At 26.1% G+C, this 15,299-nt stretch overlaps 1 protein-coding gene across 1 annotated transcript; it reads right to left on the bottom strand.

The window, feature by feature from the left end:
- Positions 1-6,102: 6,102 nt before the first annotated feature.
- On the bottom strand, positions 6,103-9,851 carry LOC145839084 (leukotriene A-4 hydrolase-like). The gene is made up of 11 exons (XM_082946695.1): positions 9,705-9,851; positions 9,377-9,489; positions 9,160-9,280; positions 8,808-8,876; positions 8,334-8,561; positions 8,036-8,176; positions 7,516-7,722; positions 7,084-7,332; positions 6,777-6,902; positions 6,515-6,604; positions 6,103-6,411 (listed from the first exon to the last, which is right to left on the bottom strand). The coding sequence occupies exons 1-11, from the start codon at positions 9,849-9,851 to the stop codon at positions 6,103-6,105; spliced, it is 1,800 nt and encodes a 599-aa protein (XP_082802821.1).
- Between the last annotated feature and the right edge of the window lie 5,448 nt (positions 9,852-15,299).

Here is a 15,299-nt window from a genome sequence, read left to right on the forward strand (position 1 = left end):
CTATTTAAGCTAAAGCTCAACCATCTAAAAATCGTTTTCTTAAAACATTTTTGTCGTTCAATTCTATATCTAATTCAGTAAAAAATAAAACTTTATACTAACTTTAGCATCAAAAGTGGATTTAACTGCAGGTGTATCTTGGCAAGGCAAGATCGTACGAGCAAAAATAAACTGTAATAATATATAGTTATTACTTAATTTAAAACTTCTATGAACAAGTTTTGGTACACCCTAAACTTACTGATGACACAAAAAAAAAACCTTACCGAACAACTTAAACTCTGCAAATTTTTACACAAACAAAAGCAGCAAAAGTTTAATGTTACCTGACATGGGCTGTTCATGTAAGGATGAATTTTACCTATGGTCTGTTCAGCTTTCATCCATTGGATTGCCTCTGCTGTAAGCGATTTTTTGTAAGATATTTTCAACTCGAACGTTTCATTTCTGTCAGAAGTTGTATTTTGAAATATTTGCAAAGTTAGAGTATATTTCGTACAACTTAAGGTTTGATGTGATTTAGTTTTATACTTACCCATTAAATTTAGGCAGCTGAATGTTCAATGCCGTTCCAAATTTTCCATCACAAGTTGAATATTCTGCAGAATCGCCATTGACTTACAACCCAGATATTAGGAGTTCATCTGCATCCGAAACTTGTTTGTAGTTTAAATATTTGCAAAAATTTCTAAGTGACAGCTATAATAAAAACAAATGCAGTACTAAAGTTATGATTAGGTCAAGAATAAGTGCTACAACTTTAAAACTATTTTGAAACCAGGACTGATATTATTGTATTTTAAAAACAATGAAAATGAACAATGAAGTATGTAAAAATGGAAATAGCCAACGGGGGAACTTTTTTAAATAAAAGGAACGAATTAATATGTTCATGTGTTCATTTTAGAATGCTTTATTTTTAAACTTATGAATAAAAACAAATTATACAGTAACCTTCCTTTATAGTACCAACATATGTTTCTGTGTGTTAACGAATCGACACACTTCAACTGGGTTTTTGTAAAAAATAGTTACTTTAATGTAAGAATAGAAGCATAGAATAAAGTAGGTGTGCACATGTTTACTGCATAGAGCTAGAGGTTTTTTACCGCAGGTTTATACTTAGCATATGACCACTTTGCTGTTTTAGGTTTTACATTTTTACTCTAATACATAACACACTTTAATTATGAAATATCTAAAATATATGTATGGGATCTTTAATTTAAACACCCGACTTTTACTTTATAAAACAAAAATCAATTATTCTTAAGCTTAATAACAAAACTGTTTTTTTATTTTGTGCTTTGTTTTCTTAAATTTAAAATTTTTCATTTTTAATTTCTGCATTTAGAATAAATCTGCTTCCTAATTGTATCTAACTTTGATTTTGTTATAATTTTATATTTAATCGTTTCAAACACTTAATATATAAAACACACATTATATCAAGTTCCTGTGACTTTTATTGTTTTTAACGTTGTTAAATTTTATTGCTTCACTAGTTAATGGTTGTTGTTTCCTTTTATTCAAAATATATTACATACATACTACTTTTCATATTAAAGCGCTTTACTTTTCCCAAACATAAAGACTAAATTAATTAACTTTACAATACAAATTAAGTAGCTGTTTTTATCTTCATATATATCGTGACGTAATTATTAGATGTATTTTGTTCAATCATTGACAACGGTAAAATAAATTTCAATCAGTTATTCTTTCCATTAAAGTAAATGGTTTGTTTATATTATGATTTGTTGTTTTGTTGTGTATTTTAGTTTAGTTTACTTGATTTAATTTTAATAGTTACAAATGTTATATAGTTTTATAAGAGTCGGATTTAACATTATTTTTTTTTACCTATTATCAACTATTAACCTGTAAAAATCTGAAGAAATTAATTTATTTTAAATCTAATGAAAACATGTATACACCTACTTTTTTCTATGTTTCTATTCTTACATTAGAGTAATTATTTTTTACTGATCCCAGTTGAAGTGTGTTGATTTGTTAATACACAGAAACATATGTTGGTACAATAAAAGAATATTACTGTATAATTTGTTTTTATTTATATTCTAGAGAACTTGTTTCACTAGAATCTATTGTTAGCAAACGATTAAATCTTATTTTCAACAGTTATTTTAAAATTAAGAACAATCTGATAAGTACATCACTATTTTAACTTTTACAAGCAAATATTAAAAACAACATATAATTACGTCACAATACAATAGCCAAACTTTCTTAAACAAGTAAATTCAACTTAATGTTTTAGTTTAAGAGTTGTTTTCTTTGTTTGTTGTTTACAAACTTCGCAAGGCTGCTAAATGTTAGTATACTTACTGTTTTATTTATTTGTTTGAGTTTTAAGATTATGAAATTATTAAGTAGCTTGCATATTTCAAAATTTAAGATGATTTAAAATAATAACATTATCATTTTTATAGATAAGTAGATTTAAACTATAAGTTTTGTTTAGATTTTATTCAGTCTTTGTTTTAAATTTTTTTAGTTTTGTTTCAAGTATAGCATATTGTCTTCCTGTATGTTATTATAAGAATTTTTACAGATTTTGTTCAACTGAAGATCTTGTTTGACTAGTTTTAAGCGAGTGAAACATTGTATTATTAATAAAATTTAAAATTTATAATTGAGCCTAGCTACAAAAATACTGAAATAAATTTAAGAAAAATTAGATATATTTCGTTATAATTTTTAAACAAATGATTTTTGGAGAGAGTTTTTAAACATATATTTATAAAAATAAATTTTTATTTTTATTATTAGTTAAATTACTACATTTTATTAATATCATTACTAAATCTTTTAAATTAACAACGGATCATCGGTTTTATATGATATCTTTTCAGGCTAAAGCAAGGTAGCTTGTCATATGGGTTTGATCTAGTTAACTATTAACAAAAAAAATCATACTAAACATCTTTGTTATTTAAAAAAATCATACAAGTATATTTATAATGTTTAAAATATAAGCAAACGACAAAAAATGTAAAGCGTAAAAAAGTATAGCAGACCCTTTTAAAATAGCACATAAAAGCATATTTCTATAATAAAACTTAATGTTAACTCAAAATATTAGCTTAATACATGAGTGAAAAGAAAAAAAAATCAGTGTTTTTAAATATTGTTAAATAAAAAAAGTCGAAATTTATTTTAAACAATATACAAAAGACACTCAGTGTGAAAACAAAGATATATTTCATGCTATTTTCATCAGTGGATACATAGCAATGAACAAAGTAGTACTGTATGAAAGCTATATAAATTTCAAGAAGCTAACCTATTTTTTGTAGGCAAAAATAATTTTACTAAATTGTAGCTTTATTTACTTATTGCTCGTTTTGGTGTTTATATGTTTGTTTTTTAAAATCAGCTCTAAAAATCATTATTTTGTTAGTTTTGTGTAATTGATTTTTTATGTAATTAATATCTTTTATGATGATTACTACTGTTACAATATAAGTTAAATATATTTTTCATTTATTTCTATGTATCCACTGATGAAAATAGCGTGAAATGTATTTGGATTTAGCACTGAAGGTCTGTTGTATATTGACTAAAAAAAGACCAAGATCTAAGTCTACATATATAGTTCAATGTTTGACATACTGTATGCACCAAAAACCATCTTAGCCTTTTTTATTTTTTCACTTACGTATCACAGTTATTCTCGCTTTAACCAGATTAACACATTTCTTACATTTACTGAAACAGGTAAGCCGTACTCCGGTGTCCAAAAAAAAAATCCAACCAACTAATCCTAATGTTTCAGACAAAGGTATACTAAAATTTTCAAATACAAAAAATATAAAATAGCCATTAAATAGTTGTCTAATGAAACAAAACCAAAACACTTTAAATACAAAGCTTTCGTCCTTTATTTAGAACATTTTCAATGCAAAAATACGGCTTATTCAATATATTATTTATTTTTTTTTTAATTTATTTCAGTACTTTCGTAGCTAGGCTCAATTATAAATTTTTAATTTTATTAATAATACAAAGTTTCACTCGCTTGAAACTAGTCAAACAAGATCATCAGTTGAATAAAATCTGTAAAATTTCTTATATTAAGATACAGGAAGACAATATGTTAAACTTGAAACAAAACTAAAAAAATTTAAAACAAAAAACTGAATAAAATCTGAATAAAACTTATAGTTTAAAGTTTCTTATCTATAAAAATGATAATGTTATTATTTTAAATCATCTTAAATTTTGAATTATGCAAGGTACTTAATAATTTCATAATCTTAAAACTCAAACAAATAAATAAAACAGTAAGTATACTAACATTTAGCAGCCTTGCGAAATTTCTAAACAACAAACTAAGAAAACAACTTTTAAACTGAAGCATTAGGTTAAATTAACTTGTTTAAAAAAGTTTGGCTAATGTATCGTGACGTAATTATATTATTGTTTTTAATATTTGCTTGTAAAAGTTAAAATAGTGATGTACTTATCAGATTGTTCTTAAGTCTTAAAATAACTGTTCAAAATAAGGTTTAATCGTTTGCTAACAATAGATTCTAGTGAAACAAGTTTACTAGAATATAAATAAAAACAAGTTATACAGTAATCTTCTTTTATTGTACCAACATATGTTTCTGTGTATTAACGAATCAACACACTTCAACTGGGATCAGTAGAAAATAATTACTCTAATGTAAGAATAGAAACGTAGAAAAAGTAGGTGTATACATGTTTTCATTAAATTAGAATAGATTAGTTTCTACAGATTTTTACATGTTAATAGTTGATAATAGGTAAAATACTTAATACTAAATCCGACTCTTATATCTAATATTTTTAACTATTAAGTTTAAATTAAGTAAACTGAACTAAAATACACAACAAAACAACAAACCATAATTAAAACTTGACTTAAAACTGTTCACAACTTTTTGGGACTGATTTGTACTCATACATTGTCAATAATCTTGTGAGTGACTTAAAATTTGTCAGTTTTATTTTGACTTTGGTGACTTAAAATTTGTCAGGTTTATTTTCAATTTGTAGACTTAAATTTAGCCACCAATTATCTGTGACTTACTTTTTAATTTCTCTATGTTACTTGGTTCATTAAGGTCCTCTATTACCTGTTAGTTTTCGTTACCCCCTATTCTTTCTTTTTATGATTTAATTTCAAGGACTTTTAAAAGGGACAGAAAGTAGATGTGATTATTTTTTCTTAAAAATTAAATGGAAGATTTATTTTAAAATTTCTCCAAGTCTAGTGTCGAATAGAATGCAATATGAAAATAAAATGACAAAAATATAAAAACGTGAGATAAAAGTGGGATAAATACTACATTAAAAATGAAAGGTAATATACAAATAAAATCGTTTTAAGTTAAAATAATTTAAACAGAAACTTACACAAAAACTTCTTATAGTAACTTTAATTCTTTAATATTATTTTAATATCCACATCAAACAACAGATTGCGATGAATTTTTTAAATTGAGTTTAAGAATAATATTGAACTAGTTTAGTTATGGTGAAGTACCAGCATTATAATCTTACTTTTTTAATTTATTTCAAAATTTGTTATTTCAAAAGCTTTTTTGAGGAGCCATTTCTTCCTTTGCATCCTTTAATTAAAACTTATAAAAAAAGTATGTTTGTTTTAAATTATCTTATTTAACGAGTACAACAATTAATTTTTTTTAAAGTATCCTTAGTTTTAATTTATTTAGTATAAGTGTTTATTTAATGGTCCTTAAATTATAATTATGCTTTATTTTCTTAAATACTACTTTTGAAAATTATCGGTTCGCAAAAAAGTTCTTTTCAGTAAAACTTTCACTTATAAAGGCTCCACACTAGTTATTTTTTGTTCTTATCCCACTTAAAATTTTCGAAATAAGTACATTTTACAGTATAAACAGTGTTAATTTCACTTTTTGCAACCTCCTATTTTAACTTAACATTTTCAGTTTGATATTTAAAATCTATGTTAGAATATACAAGATTGTAAAATGACTCAAATTTATTATCTAAAACCTACACAAAAGATGTTTCATAACAAGCTTCCTCACAAAACTCATTAAAACTAAAAAACGACGAAAACTTCTACTCGAGGTGAAGGTCTTTCTTGAGTGTTTGCGCGGTGATCGGGTGCATTGTGGACACGTTCTCGTTGTACGCTTCGATTATCATCGGCCTGGTCACCTCCCACGCGTACAAGGCTCGGTACACCGGCCTGATGAACTTTTCCCTTCCCTGCGTCACAGCGTACTTGACTGCCGCGTCCGCTTGGCTCTGCAAGTGTCCTTTCAACGCGAGCTGGAACCAGCAGCTCTGCAGTTCGACGTTTGGGCTCGTTGAGAACTGGTACAAGCTTTCCATTGCAGCCAACTTGTCTGCAGACAGTGTTGTTTCCTAGACAATTGTTAGCTTGTTAGTTTTTAAACTTAGTAAGTACTTAAACACTAGCTTAGTGCTATTATTTAACAAAGAGTCATGTAATTATTGTATATCAAACCTGGGTCGAAAGCTCTCCAAGAAATACCAATTTTTGCATTGGAGACAAAACTTCAACTTCTTTTGCTTCAAAGTTGCCAGTATCTTCGGCCTACAAAAATAGTTAAAATATGAGACAAAAAAACAATAAGTTTACCTTACTAAGAATAAATTTAAATCAATTAAGCATTATATTATGAAAATAAGAATTCAAAGTGTATACTTTTTTAAGTGCAAGTAAAAGAAAAAGTAAATTGTGTTTGTAAAATGAAAACATTACAAACTTCAACCCATTTGTTACAGAGATCTTTGCAGGTTTTCAACAAGGAATCATCGTAGTCAGGAATTACAGGAGGCATTCCAGGAGTGTACATCCAGCCATCCCAGTCAACTTTGTTAAGTACTTCGTGCTGTAAAATTTGTTTAGTTGTTTTCAAACTATGGTATATTTACCTTTGAGAAAAAAAGCTTTCAGTTTTCTGTTGTTTTAGATCTGTTTGTTATGTTTTACTTAAAACCAATTTGCGTAATTTTTTTTACAAAAAAGAATTGTTTTGTTATACATTGTCTACTTATAAAAACACTACGAACCTTGTCGCTGAAGTACTGGTACAAATGTTCCTTCCACTCGCCAGTTGAAAGCGACTTGTACTTAAAGTGGTTCACGTAGTTCAGCAGGTAAGCTTCGAAGACTTCAGCGCCACCCAAAATGCTTTCCAGGTAGTACAAGAAAGTGAAGCCTTTTTCGTAAGGAACGAGAGAAAACGCGTCTTCCGGGTGGGTGGTCGACAGGTCAGGAACCAGACATGTCAGGGGATTTGTTACACCCATGCGTTTGATCTTAAGTTTTTTTTAATAATATTTTAAATTTAAACGAATATGTTTAGAATTCTTTAAAGATCAAATCGTAACTTAACAAATTATCAATTGGTATAAGTCTTTTAAATAACTAAGTTTTATCAATATCTCTTATGACCAACTGCCTAATTGTTTTTAGTTATTAAAGACGGTCAAACTACATACAGTCGCTTCGAGTGCTCGTGTTCCCTTGATCGCGTGAAGCTGTGCCTCTGGTCTGCCTTTCGTCTTTTCAATAATCCTACGTTCAAGAAACCTGGTGAAACCTTCGTTCAACCAAAAGTCTTCCCAGGACTTGTTTGTTACCAGGTTTCCAGTCCAACTATGCGATATTTCGTGAGCGACAGTGGATGTTAATGAACGATCTCCGGTCTGTTATAATTAGTTTAAATAAAAATGATATCACTTTCCGGCATAACTCTATTGAAAAAAAATTGCAAATTCTGTAACAGTTTAAACTTGTTAACAACTGTTCAAGACTATTCAATTGGAATAATTTTTTCTTAATAACTGATGATATCTTTTTCTTTTTCGAGCAAAATACTGTTTCCAAAACAGAATCTTTAAATATTGAAAGGTGTATTTTTGTCTGAACAATAAATTGATTTAAATTTTTTTTTGCTAATTTTAAAGACCAGAGTTTTACAATTGCTTAAAACCATATTTTTATAAGCAAAATACTAACGATAAGTCCAGGTGTGACAAAAGTCAGGTTTGGATTTTCCATGCCGCCAAAAGGAAAAGAAGGAGGAAGTACGAGCAGGTCGTAAGTTTTCCACAAGTATGGACCAACCATTGCCTCTGCCGTCTGTATGTACTCCTCTGTCTGTATAAATTGTTTGCATAAAAATAATTTAATAACTTTTTTTAATATATTTAATGCTATCTTACATAAAAATCACTATTTCTAAGTATTAGTTTAAAAAAAAAAGAATGTTTACACAAAAACAGTAAGTTTTGAAAATTTTGGTAACTAATCTTACCTCCTCGAACTCCCACTGCGCCTTTTCGACCATTTCTTCTTCGCACCACACGCTCGATCTCGGCCCGATCTTTCGCGAAACCAGGTTTCCCGCCACAATTGCGATCAGGTAGGCGGGAATGGGAACATTCTGCTCGTAGTAGTAAGTGGTAGTTCCGTCTTCATTCACCGTCTTATCCTGGCTTTTAACTCCGCCCATCAGAACCACTATTGGCGTTTTTACCGATACCTAAATTATGTTAAGTTGATTTATGGAGGTTAAAAACTTGAGATGACCAAGGTACTCGAAATTTCAATGTAAATTAAAAGGTAAATTTTAAAACACTATTACGTTTGCAAAGTTGTTTAAAGTGAGACAACAAAAATTTTGTGTTTTTAAGCAAACGAATAAATGAACGTTTATTATAATTGTTTTTAGAAATACGTTAACTGGATAGTAAGCTTTTTTAAATAAGTTTAGTGATATTAAACTAACTTTTGCATCAAACGTGGATTTAACTGCAGGTGTATCTTGGCAAGGCATCATCGTACGAGCATAAATTGCCTGTAAAGATTAAGATATAAAAGTTATGTTTTAACTCATATTAGTAACATTTTACATTACTGCGCATTTTTTATATAAAACTTTGTTAAAGCGTTTTATTTTACTAGAACCTAACCTACGTAAATGATAAATTAATTCAAAATTAAAAAATAATCTTTAAGTTTTACTTCACACTTAAATTAAAACTTTTATTAAACTTTTATTACTCAAAAATTTTTAACTATTTATTTTAGATAAACACTTAAATATATGCAGCAAAAAAAAAGCAAACATTGTGTATTACCTCACACTGGCTGTACATGTAAGGGTGAGTTTTACCCATGGTCTGTTCAGCTTTCATCCATTGGATTGCCTCTGCTTTAGGTGAGTTTTTGTAAGAAATTTTCAGCTCAAACGTTTCATTTCTGTTAGAAGTTGTGTAGTTTGAAATATTTGCAAAATTTGTTGGAGAAGTTTTCTTAAAACTTAAAGTGATTTATTATTAAACTTACTCATTAAACTTCGGCAGCTGGATGTTCAATGCTGTTCCAAATTTTCCGTCACAAGTTGAATATTCTGCAGACTCGCCATTGACTTGCAACCCAGATATTGTGAGTTCATCTGCATCCAAAACCTGTTTGTAGTTTAAATATTTGGTAAAATAATTCAATAGCATCTATTATAAAAATAATGGGCAGTACTAAAATTATGATTGGGTCAAAAATATGTGCTAAAATGTTAAAATTATTCTTAAACCAGAACTGATGTTATTGTATATGGAAAAAATACCTTCATATTATAAAAAATCCATAGTCATTTTGTTAAGTTATGATTTAAACAGTTACTTACTAATTGAGTGTAACTTGTGTCAACGACTTGCATCTTGTGAACAACATTTCCCTTGAGAACTTTTTCTTCAAAATCAACCAGCCACTCGATAGAAGTGTGAAGTGTTTTGAAAAATTCAGGGTTTGAACTGGTGCTTGGATCAATCATTTTGAGACTTTTTATCTATTTCTGTAAACTATCAAGTTATTTTTTAGTAAACTGTCATAAATTTGATAACTTAAAGTAAATATTTGTTAATTAAAATTTGTGTGTTTTTGATCTTTTAAGCTAAATTAAGATAAAAAAAAAAGTTTATGATATTTTTGAAATGTGTATAACAACTAATTGAAATCTAATCTACTTAAATAAAAGGTGTAATAAAAATAAATTATACAAATTTATTGATTGTTAAGCATTTATTTTTTATTAAATAAGTAAGATTAATTAATATTATAACTAAACAAATCTAGTACTTACAAATTTCGTTCCATGCAACTTTATATGCTTTTAACTTAAATTTTAAACACATTTGTATCATTTAAACTTGTTATTTTAAAAGATTTTGGATGAAAAAATAAATAAAGATAAAAACAAATTAAACACTCAACTTAAAGCAAAAAAAACTGAACAGTAATTTTAGTAATAAACTTATGTTGGAAAAAACTGTGAGGACTAAATTAATACTTGTAATATTTAAAACCAGTCAAAGCTATCTAAATCTAAATATTTTTGAAAGTTTGAAGTAAAATTAAAAATTTTTAAACTGACTGAATTTATAGCAGCAAAAAAAAATTTTTTGTATTAGCTTTTTACGCATATACAGTTTTGCTAAAACTTGAACTTAAAAGACAGCTCAAGTGACTTAAAAGTAAAAACTAGCCGAATTCATCTTGTGTTTATGAGAAAGTTTGAACAAAAATAATTCCATATAAAAAGTAAGTATCTATTGATTTAAACATTTATAAAACATATCTTAAAAAAATGATAGTATTTAGAAAGTAATACATAACCTGAACTTTAAGAAAATTTAATTTTTAAGCCAAGAAAGTACCTTAATATTTTTTTACAGTTCTAAACTTACCTGAAAATTGCTAGGCTGCAAATAATCTTTTGATTTATTTTAATTTTTAAGTTTAAAATAAGCTCAAAATTACCCATATTAGAAATGATTGACATCCATAAAACTAAAAATATATTTGCTATTTAAAATTTTCAAAACTTCAATAGCAAAAAAAAAAATAACTGATTATCAATATTTATACAAAAATTTTTTTTAAGGTTTAATCTAAGTCTATTTAAACTTTTAAACAAGTCAGTGTATATAACTTTATTAAAATTGCATACTAGTATTGTACCATTGAATATACTTACTGTATCAATTTAAGTTCTACTAACCATACTTATCTTAGCACAATGATAAAATTATTTTTAAATTCTAAAACAAATTCTTGCCTAGAGACTAAACGTATTCTGAATTAATAAAAAAAATGTTTGCTTATTTCTGCCGTACATTCTAAGATGTTACTCCTAGCTCTCTTAATTTCATTTAAATATATTAAATACTCCTTTTGCTAAAGTAAGGTTTTATAATAAAAAAATATTGATGCAATTCCTAATTAGCTTAATATTTTGTAATGTAATATTTAAAGCTGCTTATAATCCTTTTACTTTTATAATCATGTTGATATAAATCGATTATCTAATTGAAGGAGAAAACATCTATCCAAAGTCACTTAAATTGATTTTTTATGCCATAAAATAAATGGGAAACATTTATAAAGCTACATCACTAAAACAAATATCAAACAAAACTAAAAAACTTGATAGTTATAATGAAAAAATAAATAAAAAGCAAAACATCTAAATGATGAATAAAGAAATTTGAACTATACTTCTTTTGTCTAAATATTATTTTATAATAAACCAGTTTACATTCTCAGCTATTACAACCAGCACACTTAACAATAAATAATTTAATTGAGATATATAGCTAATTAGACTTTTAATTTTAAAAACTTTAGATTAATGTAACTTATTAGTTAAATTAATAAACAAAAAATCAATAGCTAAATAATTCTGAAAATTCCTTTTTTTTACATTCTTTATAACATTTAAAAAATTTTGAAATAAAAATATAGTCTTAGTCAGTTTATTTTATTTGAATTAAAAACAGTAAAATAAGGTACTTTTAATCAACTTCAAACATTGAATAAATTTTAAAAAATGAAAAATACTATATGTTTAAAAGAAAAAAAAAAGGTTTGGTATGTAAACGATCAAAATATGTTATAGACAAATTTGAACTATACGTAATTTATATATAATATTTTAAAATTTTATCAGCTTACATGTTAAGCTGTTAAAACTATTTCTCTAAGGATAAGTGGTTTTAATGAATAGTTTTTATTACAAAAGTAAATTTTTTAACCTCTAGCTACAAAACTATAAGTTGGTTTTCAGGCTCTAACTTAGTAGTTTAATAATTAGAGTTAAATGAAATTGAAATTTTTTACTATTTGTAAGTATTTATTAATACCTAATTTTTTTATAAAAGATCTTATATAAGAACAACGACAAGTACTTTTTTTCATTTTTACTGGAGTTTAATAAGAAACTTTTAAAATACAACTAAGTTTAAAAAATAATGATATTAAGATTTCAAAAGTTTGATAAAATATAATTCACAGTAAATTTAAATAGATTACACTTCGGCTAAAAGTTTAACGGAATTATGTAATCCAGACATGTTGTGCATAAGACCAAGTAAATAGAAACTTAAGAGCTTAAATATCACAAACTTCTATTTATACTTAGTTGTTCTAGAAAATTCTTGTTTAACCTAATCTTATTATCTAATTAGCACTACAGTAACTTAATAACGGTTTTTACTATTTTTAATAACTTTTCATATTTTGAAATTAAACGCAGCTTGAGTCAGTTTAGTTTAATTGTTAATCTACCATTAATACTAAATAAATGTTTGAAACTTAAACTTTTAAATAAGTCTTAAAAATAACTAAAAGTATTTCAAAGAAAGTTATCAAAACATTTTTTTGAAACTTGAACTATAACTGTGTCATACGAACTTTATTTAATTCAACAATTTAGTACTAAGCTGTTATTTTTAACTACTCTTTGTAAAATGAACAGTCAAACATTAACCTATACAAATGAAAGAAACATTAATTTACATAAATGTAATCAAGAAAGTTTACATTCTAGAACAATGGAATTTACCCCTAGGGACAAATTTACCCTTTGTTAAGAATTGCTGAACTACATGATAAGGGAATAATATAATAACTTTGTGCCTTACTATTTTAAGAAAACTATAATCTTTTTAATCAAAACTTTTGATATTTTTTTTAATAGCTAGGTACAAAGTTATCTTGAAATTTTAATCTCGGTGAAAAAAAAACAGAAACTGAAAATAAAAATCGAAAGTTTTTAACTCATTCTTAGTAATAAATGATTTAACTCTTGTAGTTTTGATAAGTCTTTCAATGTATCCACACAAAGTTTAAAACTTTTTAAAGCTTGTAAAATAATCAAACTTTGAAGATTGTGGTTAAAAATACTACTTTAGTCTGGTTATTAATTTTACAATTAATAATAGCTTTATGTTTTTTAGAGAATTAAACATAGTTTATTGTAGTACGAGTGTGAAGTTAGCTTGGTAACGTTTTTCAAGAATTTAAAAAAAATCAAAACTTTAGATCCAATTTTTTTCCTTATCTCAATAGTTATGTTAACTTTTTTTTTAGGGAATTGTTCTTTGTATTCAATTTTAAAAAGATCAATTAAATTTGGAGTTGACTTTTAGTGTGGGGCCCCTTTGATAAAAATAAGTGGTGTTATAAATTTTTACTATGCTCAAATTTAACAGCAAAATATAGAAAAACTTTTTTTAAATATTTATATTCGTAAACAAATACCGTACAAAATCTTTTTCCAACTGTTAATATTTGTACTATTTTGCTTTATTCCAGAATTCCTTATTCCGGAATAAGGCCAAATAAAACAATTTTGTTTTTCCAACCGTTAATGTTTTGTGTTATTTGGCCTTATTCCGGAATGAGGAATTCTCGAATAAAGCCAAATAGTACAAAATATAAACAGTTGGAAAAAAATTTTGTACGGTATTTGTTCACAAATAAATATAGATATTAAAAAAAATGTATCTTTATTTTGCTGTTTAATTTGACCTTAGTATAACACAACTTTTTTTTTTCTAAGGGGCCCCACACTAAAAGTCAATTCCCAATACAATGGATTTTTTTAAAATTAAACACAAAGAACCATTATCTAGAAGAAAAAAATATAACTATTGAGATAAGGAAAATAATTGGGTCTAAAGTTTTGAATTTTTTTTTTAAATTCTTGAAAAACGTTACCAAGCTAACTTCACACTCGTACTACACTAAACTATATTTAATGCTCTAAAAAAACATAAAGCTAACATTAATTGTAAAATTAATAACCAGACTAAAGTAGTATTTTTAATCACAATCTTCAAAGTTTGATTATTTTACAAGCTTTAAAAAGTTTTAAATTTTGTGTGGCTACATTGAAAGGGTTATCAAAAGTACAAGACTTAAATCATTTATTATAAGAATGAGTTAGAAAACTTTCTATTTTTATTTTCAGTTTTTGTTTTTCCTTCACCGAGATTAAAATTTCTAGATAACTTTGTACCTAGCTATAAAAGAAAATATCAAAAGTTTTGATAAATAAATTATAGTCTTGCAAAATAAGTAAGGCACAAAGTCACTATATTATTCCCTTATTATTTAGTTCAGCAATTCTTAACAAAGGGTAAATTTGTCCCTAGGGGTAAATTCCATTGTTCTAGAATACAAACTTTCTTGATTACATTTATGTAAATTAGTGTTTTTTTCATTTGTATAAGTAAATGTTTGACTGTTCATTTTACTTAGAATAGTTAAAAATAAGAGCTTAGTACTAAATTGTTGAATTAAATAAAGTTCGTATGACACAGTTATAGTTTAAGTTTCAAAAAGAAGTATAGACAAAAGAAGTTTAGTTCAAGTTTCTTTATTTATCATTAGATGTTTTGCTTTTTATTTATTTTTTCATTATAACTATCAAGTTTTTTAGTTTTGTTTGATATTTGTTTTAGTGATGTAGGTTTATAAATGTTTCCCATTTATTTTATGGCATAAAAATTAATTTAAGTGACTTTGGATAGATGTTTTCTCCTTCAATTAGATAATTGATTTATATCAACATGATTATAAAAATAAAAGGATTATAATCAGCTTTAAATATTGTATTACAAAATATTAATCTGAATAGGAATTGCATCAGAAATATTTTAATTATAAAACCTTACTTTAGCAAAAGGATTATCTAATATATTTAAATTAAATTAAGAGAGCTAGGAGTAACATCTTAGAATGTACAGCAGAAATAAGCAAACATTTTTTTATTAATTCAGAATACTTTTAATCTTTAGGCAAGAATTTTTTTAGAATTTAAAATTAATTTTATCAATGTGCTAAGATAAGTATGGTTAGTAGTACTTAAATTGATACTGAAAGTATATTCAATGGTGCAATACCAGTATGCAGTTTTAATAAAGTTATATACACTGAC

The sequence above is a fragment of the Thalia democratica genome, chromosome 6 (genome assembly GCF_965202585.1).
Source record: "Thalia democratica chromosome 6, ktThaDemo2.hap1.1, whole genome shotgun sequence".
Lineage (NCBI taxonomy): Eukaryota > Metazoa > Chordata > Thaliacea > Salpida > Salpidae > Thalia > Thalia democratica.

Bases quoted from the DNA above. Each gene is read 5' to 3' on its own strand.
- LOC145839084 (XM_082946695.1), bottom strand. From the start codon at position 9,851: ATGATTGATCCAAGCACCAGTTCAAACCCTGAATTTTTCAAAACACTT. The intron at 8,177-8,333 runs GTAAGATTAGTT...CAATTTATACAG, and splicing joins CGCAGTGGGAGTTCGAGGAG to ACAGAGGAGTACATACAGAC. The intron at 6,903-7,083 runs GTTCGTAGTGTT...CAAATTTTACAG, and splicing joins ACCAGTACTTCAGCGACAAG to CACGAAGTACTTAACAAAGT.